Source organism: Neolamprologus multifasciatus, chromosome 11, assembly GCF_963576455.1.
Source record: "Neolamprologus multifasciatus chromosome 11, fNeoMul1.2, whole genome shotgun sequence".
NCBI classification, from domain to species: Eukaryota; Metazoa; Chordata; class Actinopteri; order Cichliformes; family Cichlidae; genus Neolamprologus; species Neolamprologus multifasciatus.
In genome coordinates, this window is record NC_140449.1 from 23,904,562 (window position 1) to 23,920,440 (window position 15,879).

Below are 15,879 nucleotides of genomic sequence, written 5' to 3' on the forward strand. Positions count from 1 at the left end.
TAAGTAGAGGTTTAATTACTATTACTGTAGTACGTAGCCTATTGATAGAGCTAAATTAATCATATTTAGAATTGTAGCTTTAATTAATGGTAAGACCTCTTTGAAAGTCTTGTAAGAATGGAGACTGACAAAGATGTTGATGGTTTAAATGACGAAATGACTGAAGTTCGTTTAGAAAGATTGTTACAAGAGAAAAAGTCTAAATAAATATCCATAGTATTGGCTACAGTGCTGAAAGGAAGGGTTGGATTTTTCCTGTTTTCCTCAGTCTGTGACAAATAGCTTTACAGAGGGCTTTTTATAGAGCAACAAACTGTGTTTCCATGCAAAGCGAAGATTTTCTAAAGCGTATGTTTGTGGGTTATAGCAGGGAGTCAAGCATCTCTGATTTGTTGGTTTCTTTACAGAGGAGCCACAGTAATCGGGGCCATACACAGTGAGGATATTAACAAGATAATTAAGCTCTGGGAGTAAATCTTGGGTAGCTGTTCTGCATTGTGTTGGTACAAAGCATTAAAGAAGATAACAAAGAAGAAAGCACTTCTTTATATTTTGTTACAGCACTTTCCAAAAGACATGCAGTGCACTGAATTTGTTTTCCAGTGCTCTGTAGTCCATTATTATTTAACGCACTAAGTGTTATTAAGTGTTATTAAAACAAAAGGAGGGTTTTCAGGGGACACTGCTCAACGTTCAGTTTCTATGCTATAAGTCAGGACAAAAGCCAGAGTGTGATTAAAACAGTGAGTGAGCTCATTTACATTTTGAGAGAAGAAAATTGAATCTAATAATAAATGTTGAGGCTGTCATTTTCAGCATCTACATGAATGATCACCCATTATAATTATTGTAACAGAAATGAGAACTGAATGCTATAAAGAGGGCCAAGTGGACGATGGATGACTACAAATAAAACAGTTTTCTTGTATTTTCCAATTAGGGTGTGCAAGGTTAAGAGTAAAGCTTTTGAATTAATTTTTAGTTGATTGATAACCTAGAGTGACAGATTGCTGCCACTCCTCCTCCTCAGCCTGTGCTTCAAGGAGTCTGATGCTTGATGTGACTTTGGGGTGTTGAGTCGTTTAAACTAATAAATTATGCCTTAGTAAGGTTTCTGTGAGGCAAAATAAATCAGTATTTTATCCATTACTAACCATTTTTATAAAGTAAAAACACATGTTAATACTTTATAATCACCAGATTATCAGGTTCCAAACAATACATAAATGAGTTTTTAAGATTTGAAAAGATTTTCCATATTAACATACTGTATATTTGTTTAAAAAATATGGTAAATACAGTTTTAAGGCCCATGTCTGGAAGAGAATAGTTCATTTTTTAATGTAATTTAAAACATTTTACTGGATGTGTCATTAAAAAACTGTTTAGGTCCACTGCTGTGTGAGAAAAAGACATTTGTATTTTAAAAGGTTAAGGCATACTGCTGATATGTAGCTCCTAGGTTTGAGTCCCGTAGTGACAGCGTTTTATGGAAACAATTGACAAAAGCTCACTAAGCTCACAGAAATACTAGCCTGACGGCACTCCTATAGTGAGAGTGAATGTGAGAAGAGGCACAAGAGAACGAAATAGTAACCACTAAGAGCTGAGGAGATAAAGGAAGACAGGAACAGCTAGATTACATGGAGATGAGCAAGGTGTTAAGCATAGTCAGTACATGATGTTCTCTTTGAATAAAGTTTGTTTGACATGCAAGAAGTCCCATTTTCAATGTTATTAGTGCGGAGTATCTAAAGTGATGGGAAAATAGATGTGAGGCTACAATCATTGCACTGAAGTGTATTATCATTTGAAAATGATTAAGTGGGGCTATTTTACTGTGACACTTTTTAAGATGTTCAATTTGATAAACGTCCTGATGTGTCAGGTGTTTCCTTTGCTGGGTTAACTCAAACCCAGCAAAGTGTCTCTACTGATATACGCCAAAATAACTGGTGTATTATGTATGAATTTTGTAGCTTATCAATACCATGATGGATCACTGTTGCCACTCCAGTGGTGCTTTATCTCTCCCTTCATCTCTCTTTTTCCTCACCTTTTTTCCACCTTGCAGGTGGGCTTTCACCCTGATCATCATTTCCTCCTACACGGCCAACTTGGCGGCCTTCCTGACCGTCCAGCGGATGGAGGTACCCATTGAGTCTCCAGACGATTTGGCCGACCAGACGAACATCGAGTATGGCACAATCCACGGCGGGAGCACCATGACCTTCTTTATGGTGCGGCTCCAGTTGTGCTTGGGTTCGGAATTTGGGAATAATTATATGTGTGCTTTTATCCGTGTTAAATATTTTTTGTGTAGCTGTTTGGATCGACTAACTCCCTAAATCGCTCTGATAGCAATTCAGGAAATAGTTGTTCATAAAGTTTTTTATGCATTTGTGTGTTACATGTAATGGACCGTAGTGCTTCTCTCTTCATTGCTGAGAATGGAGTGAACGATTATCCTCATATTTGCCACTCTGTCTCTGAGTTTCTCTCTTGTTTTCTTTATGGCTGTTTGTGTTTGTGTTAAGTGGCTGACTGCCTGTGTTTGCTTATGAGAATGCTACCGGCATCTGTGTTGACATCTGTGTTTGTCATAGTGTGGGTGTGCGCACATGTGTGTGTGTGGGTCTTGTATTTGTGTGTGGGTGTGTTAGTATAGAGGAGTGTGTGTAGGTGAGTGTTTAAAAAATGTATTTGTTTATATGTTTGTATACATGGTAAATGGCAAAATGCCAGTTAGAGTTTATTTTTCAGTCACTAGTGTTCGTCCAAATGGCGGATATAAGAAAGAATGGTGTGTGTTTGCCTACATAAGCCAGTTTCATTGCCACAGTACATTACCCCACTCAATACCTAATCCACACACGCATACACAATCTCATTGTTGTACACAGATGCTACCATCTATACTCTTTTCCTTTCTTCTCCCATATAAAGAGATACTACATGTAATTGTACATTTAATCCTGTTTTGGAGCTTGCCATTTTTTGTTAAGTGCTGAACCACCTCCTGTGTGCCGATTTACTTCCATCTGTATGAAAGATGATGCATCAGCTACGCTGTGAGAAAATAATCTGTTGCTTTGCTTCACTTTCCTTTTTTCTCCCTCCACTTTCCGTGCTGCTTTTTCCCTCTGTTTGCTATTGATATTTTTACTCTGCTTGCCATTGTTCACACCTGATTTCTCTCCCGTGTGTACTTCCCTTCCCGTTTATCTTTCATATTCCTTCTTGTCGGGGAAACTTGTACATTCACCTGTAATTACTGCTGAATTGCCGTTGTTGTGTTCCTGTTCCCTCTGCAGAACTCAAGGTACCAGACCTACCAGCGGATGTGGAACTACATGAACTCCAAGCAGCCTAGCGTATTTGTAAAAAGCACGGAGGAAGGCATCGCCCGTGTGGTCAACTCCAAGTATGCTTTCCTGATGGAGAGCACTATGAACGAATATCACCGTGGCCTGAACTGTAATCTCACACAGATCGGAGGCCTGCTGGATACCAAGGGTTACGGTATTGGCATGCCACTAGGTAAAAATACTGCATCACAAAAAGTTCATGCAGCACCTGATAATGTATTACCTACTTTTAATATTTCTGTACGCAGAGAAATGTCTTAAAAATATATCTCATTGGTAACTTTTTTAATTGCTTCTGTGCTTTCCAAACAAGCTAAGCTGCACACAGTTTAAAACCTGCTAATGAATTCACGAGTGAAAAGATTTTGAAAATCAGCATAAAGATCAATATGGATTTAGTGATCACGCTTCAAAGCCTTGCAGCACCCTGCAGCAAATAGTCACCTTATGTCTCACCTCAACCGACGTGCCTGACGACGCTTGGCCTCATCCAGGATTTAGAGGTCACTCACGTAGCTCTCATGCTCTACCCTTTGAGAACAGGGTGGGCCATTTATATGGATACACCGTAATAACATGGGGAGGGTTGGTGATATTAAAGTTCTGTTTGTGGCACATTAGTATTTGTGAGGGGGCAAACTCCTCAAGATGGGTGGTGACCATGCTGGCCATTTAGAAGTCGGCCATCTTGGATACAAATTTTGTTTTTTCAATAGGAAGGGGGCCATGTGACACATCAAACTTATTGGTAATGTCACAAGAAAAACAATGTTGTGCTTGGTTTCAATGTAACTTTATTCTGTCATAAGTTATTTACAAGTTTCTGACCACTTATAAAATGTGTTCAGTGTGCTGCCCATTGTGTTGGATTGTCAATGCAACCCTCTTCTCCCACTCTTCACACACTGATAGCAACACCGCAGGAGAAATGCCAGCACAGACTTTAATATCACCAACCATTCCCATTTTATTACGGTGTATCCATATAAATGGCTCACCCTGTAGACTCCAAATATATCCATAAAGTCATGAAAAAGCAACTGGGAACCTAGTAGAGATTTAACACTAATCCCTTTTTGATAATTATAGACATTGCTGACGCATTTTAAAGGTGCTGTTTCACAGCATGTGAACTAAAAGAATAACATGAAGTAGTATTTAAAAAAATTATGCATGCAGATTTTTAGTTTTACTTATTTTGAGTGGTTCAAGTTAAAATATAACTGATAAAATGCAACAGGTTTACATTTCAAATCCCCTTTAATGTACCTGACTTGTGACTAGAGTTGCATCCATGTCATCAGCTAATTCGGTGTTTGCATTAATGAGCAGTTGAACAGGTGTACCACATAAAGCGAAATACTGTGACTGAGCATCTACAACAGAGACCAGGCTGCTTAATCATAAGTGACAAGGAGCTATCTCGTTTCTAAAATTATACAATTATTTGACAAAAAGAAAAAAAAACCCATTAAATGACAGCGTGAGAAGCATGAGATCAATTATGCTAAATAGACACATGTAGTTGTCTGTGATTTGTGAGATTAGACCTGAAAATTGTCTTGTACGTGGTTGGTTTATTTTTTATCTGTGGGATTAGCAGCTATTTCAAATGGAAGTAACGTGCATACAGTTAATTGCTTTTCCACTCACGCCCAGCGCTCGTGAAGCCACTTTTTAGCACTTAGATGAGATTGTCACTGAATCACAGTAATCTGTTCCTATGAAGAGGTCAGCCATATCTCACTGTCTATTATTGACCAAGGCTGTGGAGGAATGGAGAGAAAAAGCAGACACAGAATAAAGAAGGAAAGACCACAGAGGTGAAATAAGCCTTTGTAAGGGACATAAGAGGAAAAAAAACCAAACGTATTATCTCACTCACCTCCAGGTAAGAGGCTGTTTAAATTTAAAGAAATAGGCAGATATTTTTACACTTGAATAATTTCTTGCTGGGAGTTAGATGACAGATCTCCTTAAGGATATGCTATTAAAATCTCATTAGGGTGTCTACAGTTGCTGTTCATCAGCAAGCTGCTTGGCAACCCACCATAACCTCTGTTCCACCTTTTTGTGTCCTGAGCGTTATAACTTGTACCTGCTTTACTGGGTTGTCTTGCTGCATCTCTCCCAGCCTCCAGCTTTCTGTTTATCCACATAGAAGCATGGGAAAGTGGTGGGAGGTGATGCCAAATTTATATTGCTGCACTCATTAGTTGTCCTGATTGAAATCTTTTTTTTTTCTGGCGGGAGGTTGGTGTTCTCCAGCAGTGACTTAGCGAAGGAGGCATGATAATCACTGAACAACTGTCAACACTTTCTATAGAGACTGTTTATGTGCAGAAGGCCTGTCTAATAAAAGCTGCCTGTTGATTATCTTCACAGCTAAATACCATTATGCTAAAGAAAACATATTTGTCATTTGCACAGACGGAACCTTTAAACCCTCTAAATCTGGTCCAGCATATCTGGTTTGCTGCATACTTAGTATGCTATTCAACCAGCTGCTGAACCACTGTGTCCGTCTAGTTGTTATCTTGCTGTCTATCTCTCACTAATCCTCTCTTTATTCTCACCATAAGATCACTTCTAGCCATCTCCAAGCTGCAGCGGCAATTCTCTTTTTCTGCTTAGTCTCTTTAACACTTAATCATTTCATGTTTTTCCCCTTTTTCTGAAAAAAAACCTCTCCTGTCTGGTCTCTTATGCTGCACCTTGCCCACCACTTGCTCTTATCCTGCCTTCTTGTTTTTTTCCAGGATCTCCATTCAGAGATGAGATCACACTGGCCATCCTCCAGCTGCAGGAGAATAACAGGCTGGAGATACTAAAGAGGAGGTGGTGGGAGGGAGGCCAATGTCCCAAAGAGGAGGACCACCGTGCCAAGGGTGAGTCGACCGCAGCTGTCTGCCTCCGTTGCCTCCTTCTCTCTAATGTCCCCAGTAATAGTCTCCTCACTCTCTGCTACCATCCAGCTAATGGCTAATGCCTAACCTAATGTCCTTGCGAAGGGTACTTAGCACAATCTACTTTCCCAGATGTCTTCTGTTTGTCTCAGGTGGTGCATAATGTGAATTTTATTGGAGACAGTGTATCTGTTTACATGTGTGTATTAAGAGTGTGTATATGTGTGGGCAAAGCCTCTGCATGAATGACAGAGATGATGAAAACATCTCTGCGTTTATGCCACTGATGTCAGATGAAAATCTCTTTTAAAAATTATTTTGCTAACAAAATGCTTCAGTTCAGGCATTTCAGTATTGTTACACTTTATCAGTGCAGCTTATCTCAAACCCTTCAGGGCCCTATAATTCTGTTTGTCACTCAAGCACTTCATTCCAGGCAATTTAAATTTGAAACTCAGATGAAAGAGTACTGAGCAGTGATTTAGGATTACACTCACATTAAGTTTTTGGTTATTACTGTGGGTCAAGCTGTAGAAGATAGAAAGTCTAGTACTTTCCACAACGCAGCATGGTAGCATCTTTGTTAGACCACTTACTTCCAGCAGATTATCAGTTAGAAAATATGAATCATGCAAAACTTACATTATGAATATTATGACAATTAAGGTGTTTTCTGAAATAGAAATCTGTACAAGAGCAGTAGCATCAAGCTAGAGTCTGGTTAGCTTAGCTTAGCTTAGCATAGCGCAAAAAAAATAGAAGATAAAAATAAGCAGCCTGCGACTATCAGCAGGTTTAAAGTGCACACCATTAGTTCTCCCATCACATAGTTAGGTCGATTTGTGTTATTTAACCTCTGTACACCACCACAGTGGATTTTAAATAAAACTGCCAAGATGTGATTGAAGTGCGTGCTTTTAACTTCAATACATGTGGTTTAACAAGACATTTAATGAGTATTGCATTATTTGTTTAGAGATTACAGCAACATTTTATACAAAGTCACTCATTTTCAGAGCCTCACAATTAATTAGACTAACATAATTTGAAATACAGGGACTGTTTTTAATATTTGGATGAAAATCCTTCAAGCCATTGACTGTCAGAAATCCATGGATGTCATCAAATTCTGCATTTCCTCCTTTAAAGGGCTCTCCCAGGCCTCTGCGGCAGCCACTTTCACTTGCTGCTTGTCTGTGGGTGTTTTATATTTAATAAAAGAATGCTCTGTTTGGTTTAGATTAGGTGACTGACTTGACCAGTGAAAAATAAACCCATTTCTTTGCCTTGAGAAATTCTTGGGTTGTATTTTCAGTATTAACTTGTGAAGCACTGCCCGATCAATTTTGCAGCATTTGTCAGAATCTTTCTTTCTTTTTGCTTTACATTTTTCTTCCCCTCACTCTGGCACAAGTGAATCTAGGTTTTCCCGTTTAAACGATTTTTTCCAGATATCTGCAGACTCGTTATTTGTTCTGTGGAAAATACTAATCTGGCCTTCTTGTTCTTGAGTGTAACTACTAGTTTGTAGCTTATTGTAAATGCTCTGTATTTGCATTCATGAAGGCGCCTCGTAATTGCAGACTTTGACAAAGATACACTTACGTCCTTACGTCCTCGCGAGTTTTCTTGGCTTTGTTAGATGTTATGAAGATGTTTTTCTTAACCATGGAAAAAATTCTGTCATTATCCAGCTTATTTGTCTTCTGCGGGTTTTCAGGCCCTCTGGTGTTGCAGAGCTGACCACTCCAACACCAAAAGACAGACTTAATTCTTCTTAAGAATGTATCAGATTTTTGATTCGGCCACGCCTAAACTTTTTGCTCTTTATCTAGGTTTATTTTTCTTTTTTCAGCCCAGTGATGGCTTCCATCACTTGCACTGACAGCTCTTCAGGCTCTATTTAAAATGACATTGAAAAGCTATAAAATGCGAATTCAACACTTTGAACCAATGTCAGATATTATGTTGGCTTCTTTTAACATGAAATAATGAGGGAAATAATAATGCGGTGTTGTACAAATGCAAAGGTAGAAAAATTGTGTCTTTGCCCATTATTGTCCTCAGTGTTTGTACTTGAACCTTGCCGTACACTGTTCTCTTCTCGAAATTTAACTTAAATTGCATGTCTTTTTGTTATTTTGTTCCTGTTTTCTTTAGTTATTTTTCATCATTATCTAAAGTGAGAGCCTAATGATAGTTGTAATAGTTGGTGCTGTATGTGGTACAGATGGCAAAGCCTCTTGAGGCAAATGAACAATTAGTGCACTGATAGCAAAACAAGGCAATTTTGGCCTCATTTTTTAGGTTAATGATTTTAAAAGTCAAGCTTTTTCACCATGTTTTATTACAAATTAACTTAATTGTTTTCAGTTAAGGAGTTATGTTTTACTAACCTCATGTTATTAAGTTAACCTAAAAAACAATTAAGAATAGAATAGCCCTTTATTGGCGATGTACATGTACAATGCCATTATGGATAAGTAACCTAACCTTGATATGTTTTAGTCCCTTTTACGCAAAGGCCCACGGCATCAGGATCTGCAAAATTGTAATTTTTTTAATTCAAAGTTTAATTCACAGCATTGTACTTTTAAACTGAGCCAAACTTCATTCTCACCAACACGGCAGGTCATCAACCCTGCAGCTCACTTCCCTTTGAGTATCACAGCTGTAACAATCTAACATGAAAGTAAATGAAACACAACCTCGATGCTTTAACAGTAACAAACATCAAAAACAATGTCATATTACATAACATGCTTAATATTTCAGCTCTCTTTGCTGACACACTCACTCATGTCTGGGCTTATTAAAGCACAGACTACAGCTGACAAACAGGTGTCGGTTTCCTTCCTAGTCTCATTTTTGATCGTATGCACAATCGTTTCTATTTATCATGCATAATTTTGAGCAGCTGCACATTAATACTTTTCTATGATCCTTCATCACGTGCACTAACTGAATATCAGAATGCACATATTCAGATTGAAATAATAGAAATGAGTACAGTGAAGTTGTAGTTTGTGCTGCTTCCTAATCCTAAAATAGTCGAATATAATCATAAATCTATTCAATCATTTATAAATAAAATTATATAAGTTAAGTAAGAGACAATGAATTATAATTGTCAGAAGTGCTCCTTCAACTATGTCTTTTTTCACTGTGCTTGTAAACCTCCTTTGACAATAAACAGTTGCCTATGATGATGCATTTGCGCACGTATGTGCTAATCTTTGTCTCCTGTGGCCTGTTGTCAAGGTCTGGGCATGGAGAACATTGGGGGCATCTTCGTTGTGCTGATCTGTGGCCTCATTATCGCTGTGTTTGTGGCCATTATGGAGTTTGTGTGGTCGACACGCCGCTCGGCAGAGACTGATGAGGTATGCCCCCATACCTGCCCTCGCCGACCCCACAGACACACCCCAGTAGGTTCCCATGGCATCCCGCCATCCCTTTTGATTATGTTATTTGGTGTGTGTCCCTGTGTTGTGTTCGTGTGTGTGTGACAAAGAGAATGGATGGGTTACTTTTTCAGCTTTTGCCTCCATTTGTATGTGTTTGTTTGTGCCGTAACATTCAAGGTTCACTGTGTTTTGTGCATGTGAGATGAGAGGAATGTTTAAGTACGTGGCTCTGACCTGCTGTAGCGTTCGAATTTTACGACAGCTAGAGAATCTGATCGCATGTTCTGCCTGTTTTGATTTCACTGTGCCCTTTTAGTGTTCGGTGTTTAACAGTATGGCAGCAAGTGTTTGTGAGCTAAACATGATAGTTGGATAAGCAATATTGTGAAATGCCAATATTTGCTTGCATAAAGAAGTAGTGTGAACTTTTTTCCCTGGCATTAAATGTCATGATGTATCTTCTTTTACATGCCTCACATGTACGCTGGTATTCTTCGTTTCCATTGTTGTGTGTATTGCTTCTCACTCATGTCATTGTGCGTCTCCCTCTCTCAAACGCACACACCCACACACACACACACCCACCCACACACACTCTCCTCCTGTCATACGGCCATCAGTGTGTGTTCTCCAATAACGAGTACTGTTTCTGTTTATGTGAGCACATGACTTTTTATAAATCATGCTTTCATTGAGAATGTGGTTGGCCTGTAGTGGACACGTTGATGCATTTTGTTAGTCATGTGTGCGTATCGCAGTAGTCATGCAGCTGGAATGATGATGGTGGATGTGAAAGTTTGGTTTAGAATGTGTTTATGTGTGTGTGTGTTTGAGGCTGTGCACAGTTGCTGTACGAGTGAATGCTTCTGTATTTGTGCGCCTGAGTGTGCCGGCCTGCCTGTCCGTTCATGGTGCCATAATGAAGTGCCCATAAACTAAACATTTTGCTGTTCCGTGTGTTTGGATTGTAATAACTCTTTCTGCTTCTTGGATATTCTCCCATCTCTATCCATCCACACATCCTTCCTATGACCTCTCCATTTATTTTCAAACCATCTTTCCATTTGTTGGTCTCTGCGCCCTCGCTTCTCCTGCTCCTTTTTGTTTACCATGCCCACTGTGTCTGTTCTGCCTTGTTGCCGGCTTGTTCTTTTTGTTTTGCTTTTCCTTTCAATTTTCTTGTTCTCCCTCCGCTCTCCTATTTATGTACTGCCTTACCACTTGTCTTGTTCTGCTGCCTGCCTACTTTGTGTCTATGGCACCTCCTCCCCTGCCTTTGCCTCCTTTCCTCTTCCTTCCCTTCCGTCTTTCTTCTTTCCTCCCTCCTTCCGTACGTCCTTTAGGTGTCTGTCTGTCAGGAGATGATCACAGAGTTCCGAAACGCCGTCTCCTGTAAAAAGAGCTCTCGAATGCGCCGCAGACGGCCCCTGAGCAGCTCAGCAGCCTTGCGTCACCCTACCCGCATTGCTCTGGGGGCCCCTCGGCCCCTGCGCCTGGTCCGGGAGATGCGGCTCAGCAACGGCAAGCTGTACAGCGGAGCTGGCCCCCTGACAGGTGGAGCTGGAGGGGGAGCCGGAGGAACGGGGCAGCCAGATCTGGGCCCTGGGCCCCAAAGGATCCTAGATGATCCGCTTGGAGCCAACACCACCCCACCTCCACCTGCCCCCACCCCTGTGATGCTGCCTGCGCGCAGCTGCACCCACGTGAGGATCTGCCAGGAGTGCCGAAGGATCCAGAGCCTGAGATCAGGTAGCAGTATAGGATCAGCGTCAACAAGAATACCCCCTTCATCCGCCCCCCTGCCCCGGATACCTCCACCCCCACCCCCATCCTCGTCCAATACAGACAGTGAGGGTGGAGGCGTGCCCAGCCCAAGGCGACTACATCACAGCCCCCCAGCTCATACCCCTCGACCCATTCCACCTCCGCAGAGCAGCAACACCTCAGACCTTCTTGGGGACCAGGACTGAGGAATGAAGCGGGTGAGGTAGAGGGGTGAGATATATGGGTGAGGGACATTTGTGCTGCTTAGAAAAAAACACTGTTTCCACTGATCAGATTCATCCGAGAACTAAAATGTTTGAGATGAGGGAACAAAGGAGTAAAAAAAAAGAAAAAAAAAGAAAAAGGAGTTAAACTCATGATAAGGCCAGCCAACACGGAGAGAGAACGAGAAGAAACATGGGGGACCAAGACTTCATCCACTTCAGAACTGAAGACACAGAGAGGTGGTCATCGGTTAAGTGTTTGCATTTGGCTTAGAAGAACAGTTCAGTTTGGATAAAAGAGAGAGGAGATGCACATGACCACGCGTCAGTGCCCGCTGGCCTCCTTTTGTCTCCTTACTCCCCTCTCATGTCACTTCTCATTTGAGGGTCCTGGTTTTCTTTCACGGACACTTCACTGGAAGCTAACCAGCCCTTTACTGAAATGAAGCCTTGCTGGTGGACATACTGTATCTGTATGTGGTTTTAAAACAGCAACTGACTTCCAGAGAATTTATTCCTGATGTTTTTTTTCTGTTGTCTTTTTGTTACCATTGTTCTAAGTGGGAATTTCAGAGTTAAAAAACAGACTACGTGTGACAATATGGTGGATTATAACATACCAAGACACTTGACAACAGCTAATTGTGTTCGAGAGTTTTGTGCCCCTCCCTGTGCCCCATAGCTGCTTTTTGGATGGGATCGGGGAAGCTGGATGAAACGACTTCGAGGCAACGTAATGCAAACGGTAGCAGAGAAAACTGTTGGTCTGCCTTTCTTTACACTGTGTGTGCGTGTGTGTGTAAAATTTGTGCTTCCTGTAAGTCTGTCCGTAACTGCTCAAAACGAGGAGAACCGTGTACCCAGCAACAGCTTCTTTCTACCAATGTTAGATATTCAGACAGACACAAAAAGGGAGAGAGAGGGAGCGAATGAGCGAGCGAGCAAGAGGCTTTGAAATGTGAAATTAATGTCCCTCGTTATCCTGGGTAACGCTTGCCAAGCCCTTACTTCTTTTTCACCTCTGTTCACACCATGTAGACAAGATAGAGAGACTGGGCGAGTCAGAGACAGAGAGGCAAGATAGAGACGAGCAGGAAAAGAGGAGGTGGAAAGAGCCAGAGAGTTAAAAAAGGACACTACTGAATTTGAATAAGAATTCCCTCACTGAACTACTTCCATTATTAGATCTGTCCTGATCTGTTAATTCTGGGCATCTTTTAAGGGGCTTGTTAATGCGCCAGCAGACTATGAATGCGGCTTCCTCCCATCTCTCTGTTCGACAGGCTATCTTGGCCGTCCACAGCAGCGGCTCCTGCCAGTATGATAGACTCAACACAGCCTTGTCAATACCGTCTCAAGCTTTTGATCACCTAATTACTCCCCTCAGTGGCTGGGGACCCATTCAGGAGGGGGTCGAATGCAGGGAAACGCGCTGATAAATAGATGTAGAAGAAATGTTTTTTCTCTCTGGCTGGGAAGCGAATCTGTTTTAATTATGTTGTTAATGTTATAGCCTTACAGTTTTGTGAAACTCCAATGAAAACAGACTCTAGTGTACAAGCAAAGTGTGCCTAAAGGGAGAAATACTGGTGGGTTTGCATGTTTTTGCCCTTCTGCTTTAAAACTTGTTTAGTTTTTGCTCAACATACAAGACCTTTTTAGACCAGCTTCAACAACTGTGGCACAAAATACATTACATACAACAGTCATCAGTCTGGATTTTTTAATTGTCAACAAATTGCAGTTCAACTAGGGGACATGTTCCTTTGTATCGACCCTGTTAAATACTGACTGCAACAACCAGTGCCTGAAAATAGTCCCCCATTAAATATAGCCTTTACTATTCTTTCTCCAACATCTGCTAAAAACTGCAGTTCCCAGCTGTGTTGCTTTTTTAAAATGGGACTGTACTCCGTGTTTCAGTGGGAATATAGACATTGTTTACAAATCCTCCATCTTCCTCTGTTTGTGGGCACTACCGTCGTCGTATTCACTCAGATGCAGTGTAGTGCTCGGCCTGTTGTGGTCTAATGGAAAAAAAAAAAATCAGACCAGCTTTATGTCAGCAGTAAATCCAATTATTTACATGAATGCGAGAGAGGCAGCAGGCGTGTTGTTCTCCTTAGATCAAATATAGGCGTAATTAATTTTACACGCTGCCGCGGTAAAGCGTATGTATACCTCTGCCGAACAGTTCATGTTATGTTTGCATGATTAATGCAGACATATTACTCAGAATGTTAATGTTCCATTATTATCATGTGCAGCATTTGCATTTTCTACAGGTCACTGACTCGATGTGCATTGAACCTGTTGCCCAGTCAGTTCCCAAATTAATCCCTGCTGAATGATTCTCTACTTAGTGGACTGGGGGCGTTCGATACACCCACTTAGTTGTGGTTAGTGTACTTACAGTGACAGTTGTAATAAAGTCTTTCTGGAACACCGACATTCAAGATGTAAGAGTTGGAAAATGCAACGGTTATAGTATAAGACAGCGTCTGTGTTTTGTTATTGGGTTTCTTCACAGATTGATTTCCTGACAGAGTTTATGAATGTAATGCTTTAGAAGCGGATTCCTAATTATTGGAAAACACAGTGTCCCCGCTCCCTGCCCGCATCAGTATCTTTCTTTTTTGTCTCCCTCTTGCCCGTAGTTTGGAATTGCCGTTTTCCAACGTAAAGATGTGTCCCCTATTATCTTCCAAATCCCAACTGCAGCATCCCATAACCAGCATTAATGCTAAGTGTGTAAGATAATGTGCAAAGCCACCAGTTCACCCTTTACAAATCCCTCAGAAAAATGAAGGCATTGTTGTCTAGACTAACACTGCATTGCTATATAATGTTATGCATTTTGCGGGGAAGCAGGTTTGTTGACACTGTTGTGCTCCAGATAACGAATGATAACATTGTTTGCACACATTATGCCGTTTCTCTGAATGATTGCTGTCAGAAGAAGCAGGCTTGATTTGATGCCTCTCTCTCTCTCTCTCTCTCTCTCTCTCTGTTTACTTCTGCCTTTGTGTCCAGAATGCTGACAGGAGCGAACCTTTTTCACAAATCTTTACAGCACACACAAACAAAAACACACTCATCCGCAACGCCTTCGTCTCCGATTCCTTTGTTGTCTAAAGGCTGTAAACCCACCGGTTGTTTGTTGTTTTCAAAGTTGTCTTCTGAGTTTCTTTAATGACTTCCATGGTTCATACAAGCTCCGGAAACCTGATGTGTGACAGTACCACACAGCCATCAAGTGGCCACAAACAGCTTTAAACCATCAGCTGAAAGCATTTACAAGCTGCAGTGCATTACCGTGGAGAAGCGAGAGGAAGGTACAAGCCCTAAAAAATACATTCAAAAAAAAAAAAAAAAAGCCAAAATATTGCTAGTATTAATCTAAATGGGAAGGGAGGGTCACAAAACAGATCCAATGGGATGTCTGAACATTCACTCCACGAAACAAACATTTGTTTACTTTTATGTTGTTTTCTTTGGTATTTTTTCATATTTCTATACTAGTGCTAAATGGATTATTAAAACTAATGACTATTATGATGAAATTGTTATTATTACTATTGAAGACGAGAGGCTCTGTGGTGTGCGTGTGGGTGAAGGGTGGAGGATGGGAGGTGTTGGGATGAAGGTGAAATGATGTTCTTCAGAGACCGCCCTGTTGTTCAAACCTATAGACACACAGACTTCTTTTGGAATAAAAACATTCAAACAGTCCCACAGTGGTACGTGTCTTTGCTTTTTTTTAATAGAAAGCTCACTGATGTCATGTCTTTATTCTAATAGAGGGATGAAGTGATTTAGTTAAGGGCCAGATTTAAGAAACAAACAACTCTTTCAGTCATTTAGGCCCTCAATGTCAATAAATACACAGTAATGTGAAAAAAGAGAGTTTTGATAGGATGATATCCTGTGAAAAGTACAAAAAGTACAACCAGTGATTCAGTAGTTTGCAGAACTACTTTCAGCAGCAATAACCTCAAGTAACTGTTTTCTCTTTGAAGTTATTCTTTAAAGCATTACTTCTGTTCATTGAGGTTTGCAGACATTGGTCCCTGCACAGCTTAAGATCAGTCATGTTGAGGTCTGGACTCTGACTGGGCCATTGCAACCTCGATTCTTTTCTTTTTTTTAGCTTTTCTGTTGTAGATTTGCTGTGCTTGGGATTATGTCCTGTTCTTTATAGAGAGCAGAG

At 40.8% G+C, this 15,879-nt stretch overlaps 1 protein-coding gene across 4 annotated transcripts in view; it reads left to right on the forward strand.

Annotated features, from left to right (window-relative positions):
- grik5 (glutamate receptor, ionotropic, kainate 5) overlaps nucleotides 1-15,308 on the forward strand; it is a 92,776-nt gene extending 77,468 nt beyond the window's left edge. For 2 of the 4 annotated variants that reach the window (XM_085177657.1, XM_085177658.1), the window contains exons 16-20: nucleotides 2,075-2,240; nucleotides 3,315-3,540; nucleotides 6,128-6,256; nucleotides 9,536-9,702; nucleotides 11,025-15,308. In XM_085177657.1, the coding sequence (XP_085033783.1) occupies nucleotides 2,075-2,240; nucleotides 3,315-3,540; nucleotides 6,128-6,256; nucleotides 9,536-9,702; nucleotides 11,025-11,651 (1,315 nt within the window). In that variant the 3' untranslated portion in view covers nucleotides 11,652-15,308. The other 2 variants (XM_085177659.1, XM_085177660.1) reach the window with 2 other exon arrangements.
- Nucleotides 15,309-15,879: the final 571 nt, after the last annotated feature.